Raw genomic sequence first — 6,133 nt, 5'->3', positions numbered from 1 at the left:
GGGTGGAGGTGAGGGCTTAAGTGGGTGAGTGCAGACTCGATAGGCCGAGTGGCCTCCTTCTGCACTGCATGTTCTATGTTCTGATATACTCATCCCATCACCGCAGTATCCCCATTCTAATATACTCACCCCGTCTCCCCAGTATCCCCATTCTAATATACTCACCCCGTCTCCCCAGTATCCCCATTCTAATGTACTCACCCCATCTCCCCAGTATCCCCATTCTAATATACTCACCCCGTCTCCCCAGTATCCCCATTCTAATGTACTCACCCCATCTCCCCAGTATCCCCATTCTAATACACTCACCCCGTCTCTCCAGTATCCCCATTCTAATGTACTCACCCCATCTCCCCAGTATCCCCATTCTAATATACTCACCCCGTCTCCCCAGTATCCCCATTCTAATGTACTCACCCCATCTCCCCAGTATCCCCATTCTAATGTACTCAGCCCATCTGCCCAGTATCCCCATTCTAATATACTCACCCCGTCTCCCCATTCTAATATACTCACCCCGTCTCCCCTGAATGAACATTCTAACATAACTTAATACCCATTCACCATGCTATATAACACAAAGGATCTTGTACAGAAGTGTATGGACTGTATATTTTAGTTTTATAAAGTTTATTACTCTTTCTCCAGTATTCTGGTGTACACCCCCTGCAGTTCCTGTCTGAATTTATGTGGAATTAATGAAACTCTGGGCTAGTTACTCAGTATGGTGGATTGAAACTCATTTCTCCTCACTCCAATGCAGTAAAATCAAATCAAAGTCTTCCAGTGAAGATTGCCAATGGGGTACACGTATGGTCTTCAATGCACTCAGTCTCTTCCTCCGATCTGAGAGTATCTCGCTGATACAATTGCTGACTTCTGTGTAACACATCAAGGTGAACCATTGTAGTTCACTCCAGGTGTCTCAAATGACAATTGTCTCCAGCTCTATCTTTTGGCATAGGATTCCAAAGACTATAGGGCAGCCTATTGAAGATCTCTAAAGTGATTCATTCCAAAGTTGTTGCCACGTCCGTCAGTTAACATCATACAATATAACGCAATCAATCCAATCCAATCCAAATCGGTCATTGTCTTCAATGCAGTTTCAATTTGAGCATTTCCAATCTAGTTTGTTCTGGTGTACTCAGTCCCCAGTGTCTCCAATATCAGTGTCTGCAACACAATGTGGTCTGGATACCTCCAAGGCAACTCGCTCTGGCTCTCTCCAATCTCTTCAATGTACATTAGGCATCATCCCTCCAATCCAGCTCACTGTGGGTCCCACCAATGTAGCCGAGTCCCTCCAATACATCTCACTCCCTATGTCTCCAGTACAACTTAGTCCCAATGCCTCCCATGCAGCTGGATTCCTCCAATGCAGCTCAGTATCAGTCCTATGTACTGTCTATGTAGGTTGCTGCCTGCAATGTGCAGCTCAAAGTCACTATCTCCAACGTAGCTGTGTTTCCAATCCATTCCTGTGCCGATAGATCCAATGCAGCTGTATGCCGATGCAGCCATGTTTTCAATGCTTTGCGATGCAAATTTGCTTATCTCTAACTCAGTTAAGTGCCAGTCGTTCCATAGAGTGTCTCCAAAGCAACTCAGTGCAAAAACTTCCAATGTAACTTGGTGTTTTCAATGCATTTCAGTGCTGGTACTCCTCCGCAGCCTGTTGTCTCCAATGCAACTTGGTGTCTTGAAAATATTTCAATGCCAGTCTCTCCCACACAGCTCCAATGCAACTCAGCATCAGTCCCTCCAATGCAGTCGAGTCCCTTTAATGCAGCGAGGTGTCGGTACTTCCCATGCAGCTGGGTCCCTCCAATGTAGCTGTGTCAGTCTCTCCAATGCAGTTGGGTCCCTCCAATGCAGCTCAGTGTCAGTACCACCCTATGCAGTTGGGTCTCACTGATGCAGCCCCATGTCTGTCCCTCCAATGCAGCTCATCGTCAGTCACACAATGCAGCTGAGTCCCTCCAATGCAGCTTGGTACCTGTCTCTCATTTGCAGCTCAGTGTCGGTACCCCCCATGCAGCTGGATCCCTCCAATGCAATTCAGCATCAGGCTCACAAATGCAGCTGGGGCCCTCCAATGCAGCTCAGTGCCAGTCTTCCATTGCAGCTGGGCCCTCCAATGCAGCTCTGAGTCAGTACTTCCCATGCAGCTGACTCCCTCCAATGCAGTTCAGTACGAGTCTCTCCAAAGCAGCTGGGTCCCTACAATGCAGCTCAGTTCCAGTCTCTCCAATGCAGCTGGGTCCCTCCAATGCAGTTCAGTACCAGTCTCTCCAATGCAGCTCAGTACCAGTCTCTCCAATGCAGCTGGGTCCCTCCAATGCAGCTCAGTACCAGTCTCTCCAATGCAGCTGGGTCCCTCCAATGCAGCTCAGTACCAGTCTCTCCAATGCAGCTGGGTCCCTCCAATGCAGCTCAGTACCAGTCTCTCCAATGCAGCTCAGTACCAGTCTCTCCAAAGCAGCTGGGTCCATCCAATGCAGCTCAGAACAAGTCTCTCCAATGCAGCTCAGTGTCAGAACCTCCTATGCAGTCCAGTGTCTTCAATGCATTTTGGTAATGGTTCCGCAAATTCAGCTTGGTGTCTCCAATGCAGAAGGTGCCTTGAATGCATCTCAGTGCCAAGTGGCTAGTGTAGCTATCAGGTGTCACCATGTCTTTTTTTTGGGTGGGGGGGGGGGGGGGGGGGGGGGGAGGTGGGGTGGGCTGAGGTGTTGGGTTGGTGAGGGGGGCATGGGGAATTGGTGGGAGGTGGTGGCAGCAGCAAACCCCAATGGGGTGGAGATAAGAGCAGGGGAAAGGAGAGGTGGATGGGAGGATTATAGCACCTCGCACCAGCAGGAGTGCAGCAACTCGGCTAGGGCACTGACCACGAAGACCAGGGCAAAGGAGCCGAGGACGGCGCGGAGAACCCCAAGAAGCTGGCGGGACTGGAGGTGGCGCTGAGGAGGCAGGTCCGGCAGTTCCAGGTGGAAAGCAGCAGAGCGGCGGCCCCGGACCCAGCAGCGATAGATGCCCTGGTCGGAACGACGGACCCCAGTGATGTGATAGATCGAGCCACCGGTCTCCTGGTCCAAGTAATGAGTGCCATTGCAGCTGCGGAGGAGGTCGAGGCGGGTGAGGAGTGTCGAATCCCGCTGCCAGGAGACCGGTGTGTAGACCGAGGCTCCAGGACAACGAAGGTGCGCCTCCTCATGCATGTCCAACAAGAGGGTCTCAAGCAAGAGGGTGCGGGATTCCAGCCAGGTGGGGGGTGCACGCTTGTCCCTTCTGCTGTGGCCCCTGGTGGGAGAGCCCACGCCCAGCAGCTCTCGCGCCTGTGCTGCTAACTCATCGTGTCCCTGTGCGGCCCCACACTCCCGGCGGCAACTCTCATATCGGATCTCGGGCCCACGCCGTGGCAGAGCCTGGCCCAGGCGCTGCTGCATGAGACCACAGGGTAGCTCGGGGCCTGGGGTGTCTTCAGCTAGGGGATCCCTGGCCTCCCCCTGACTGTCGTCTCCCTCCACCTCACCCCCCTCCCACAGTGCTGCCCAGCAGAAGCCCAGCTTTTTCCTCTCACCCGGAGCCCCGCAACGATCACACTCTTGCCAAGGTCCCCAACGGGTGTGGAGCCTCATACGCCCTCCACCCTGCAGGCGGACACTCTGGTTCCGGAGGACAGTCTGCCCCAGGCCGCGGTGGGAGACATGCAGTAGCCCAGCATCCTGCACATCCACCCGGTACGAGCCCAGAATAGTGGCCCCAGCCTTGCACAGATACAGACCTGAGTCCGCGGGCTGGGCCCGGCTCAGCAGCAGTGCGCCACCCCGGAGCAGAGCCCGGAGGCTCAGGTGGATGAGGGGTCCTCGCTTGACCCGGACTCCCCGGGGCCCAACAAAGGTGCGAGGCCGGAGCTCAGGGCCTAGGTCTGGCTCTGCCGTCTCAGAGTCAACCTGGTGGACTCGGCCATGCCGCTGGGTCTGGCTCAGATTGAGGTACTGCCAATGGACCGTGTCCTCCTCAGCCTCCAGGGCCCCAGGGCAGTGGAGGGTGATGGGATTCTCAGAGAGGAAGGGGACAGTGCAGGGGCCCGAGGCTGATGACGGCTCTGGACACTCAGCCTCCTGGACTTCTTTCTCCAGGAGCCGGGGCAGGCTGCCGATCAGCGCAAACAGGGCCACCGATAGGAGCACGGCAGTCTGTCCGAACATGGAAGGGGGGGTGGGGCCTGGGGCCGGGAGGCTCTGCGTTGGTCTGGAGGCAGAGGTGGAGTAAGGGGGAGGGGCAGGGAGGTCATCGGGGGAGAGGACATTGTGAATTCATCTGGGCAGGGGAGCCACATCAAGGGGTCGGGGATTGTGAGGGCATCAAGGGGTGGGGTCTGAGGTCAGCAGTAAGCAGGGATCTGCGACATCATCAGAGGAGAAGCCACATGAAGGGGCAGCTGAGTGAATTCCTTAGAACCATAGAAATTATACAGCACAGAAGGGGCTATTCAACCCATCTAGTCCATGCAGTTTCAAGGACACCCAGGTGCCCTTTCTAATCCCATCTCCGTGTACTCAGCCCATAGCCCTGCAGCTTACAGCACTTAAGGTACAGATCCAGGTATTTTTCAAAAGAGTTTAGGGTCTCTGCCTCCACCAACAACTCTTGCAGCGAATTCCAGACACCCACCACCCTCTGTGTAAAAAGTTCTTCCTCATGTCCCCTCTAATCCTTCTGCCACTCACCTTGAAGCTATGACCCCTGGTTTTTTGAAGTCTCATCGAAGGGAAACAGGTTCCTCTGTTGACTCTCTCTCTACCCTTCACAATGTTGTATACCTCAATCATGTTACCCCTCAGCCTTCTCTTTCCAAGGAAACAACCCCAACTTCTCGAATCACTCCATGTAGCTGCAATTCTCCAGCACTGGCATCATTCTAGTAAATCTTCTCTGCACTCTCCAGGACAATAACACATTTTGGTCATCAGTGGAAGGGGTGATGTGATGTCATCAGGACTGAGCCACAGAGGGCAGAGCTCTATGAGGTCATCAGGGAGCAGTGTTTTGGGAGGTCACCTAGGGCAGAGCTCTATGAAGTCATCAGGAGTGGAGTTCTGTGAGGTAATCAGGAGCAGAGCTCTGTGAGGGCACCTGGGGGTCGGAGCCATGTGATGTAATCAGGGTGAAGCTTTATGAGGTAATCGGGCAGAGCTCTGTGAGGTCATCCGGGATGGAGCTCTGAGGTAATCAGGAGCGGAGCTCTGTGAAGTCACCTGGGGGCAGAGCTCTGTGAGGTCAACAAGGGTGGAGCTCTGTGAGGTAATCGGGCAGAGCTCTGTGAGGTCACTGGGTCAGACCTCTGTAAGGTAATCAGAGTGCAGCAAGGCTAGGTCATCCAGGAGCAGAACAGCCAGGTCATCAGGGGGCAGCACCGTGAAGTAATCAGAGGGGCAGCTCAGTGAGGTCAGCAGGAGCGGAGCTCTGAGTTAATCAGGGGTGGAGCTCTGTGAGCTCATCAGGGGCACAGCTCTGTGAAGTCATAGGGTGCAACCCAGTGACGTCACGGGGTGAAGGGGGGCGTCGGTACCCTGTGAAGCAGTGAGGTTATCACAGAGATTGCTGTGTCATCATGGGTGACTACGAAGTCATCTGGTAGCCAGGAGGACATTTTGAAGGCACTTGACTCAGGTCTTGGTCACTGCTGCCATGGGAACTGCGGCCATGGGAGATGTGACTAGACATCATCAAGCTTTCATATCCAAGGAACGGAATATTTTGTAGAATTGTGCAGCTATTTGGTGGGATGTTCTGAGGAACAAAGGGGCCTTGGCATGTTTGTCCATAGATCTCTGAAGGAAGGGCAGGTTAATCGGGTGGTGAAAAAGGCATTTGGGACACTTGCCTTTATCAATTGAGAGATTACAGAAGCAGAGAGGTCATCATGGAAGTATAGAACTTTGATGAGTCCATAGCTGGGGTACTGTGTGCAATTCTGGTCACCGCATTATAGGTTTTTCATGCATCGATGCTCATATTTAAAAATCTACTTGAATTGGAGGCGGTCGGTTCAGTAAACTGGCTCCTGGTATGAGCGAGTTCTTTGCGAGGCTGAGTAAATTAGGTTCACATTCTCTAGACCTAA

General features: G+C 53.4%; 1 protein-coding gene across 1 annotated transcript; it reads right to left on the bottom strand.

Moving 5' to 3' along the window:
- Nucleotides 1–2,716: 2,716 nt before the first annotated feature.
- LOC119974702 (protein FAM187B-like) lies at nucleotides 2,717–4,521 on the bottom strand. The gene has a single exon (XM_038813843.1). The coding sequence runs from the start codon at nucleotides 4,212–4,214 to the stop codon at nucleotides 2,841–2,843; it is 1,374 nt and encodes a 457-aa protein (XP_038669771.1). The 5' UTR covers nucleotides 4,215–4,521; the 3' UTR covers nucleotides 2,717–2,840.
- Nucleotides 4,522–6,133: the final 1,612 nt, after the last annotated feature.

This window comes from Scyliorhinus canicula, chromosome 12, assembly GCF_902713615.1.
Source record: "Scyliorhinus canicula chromosome 12, sScyCan1.1, whole genome shotgun sequence".
Classification (NCBI taxonomy): Eukaryota; Metazoa; Chordata; class Chondrichthyes; order Carcharhiniformes; family Scyliorhinidae; genus Scyliorhinus; species Scyliorhinus canicula.
This window is presented reverse-complemented; position numbering and strand designations above follow the sequence as displayed.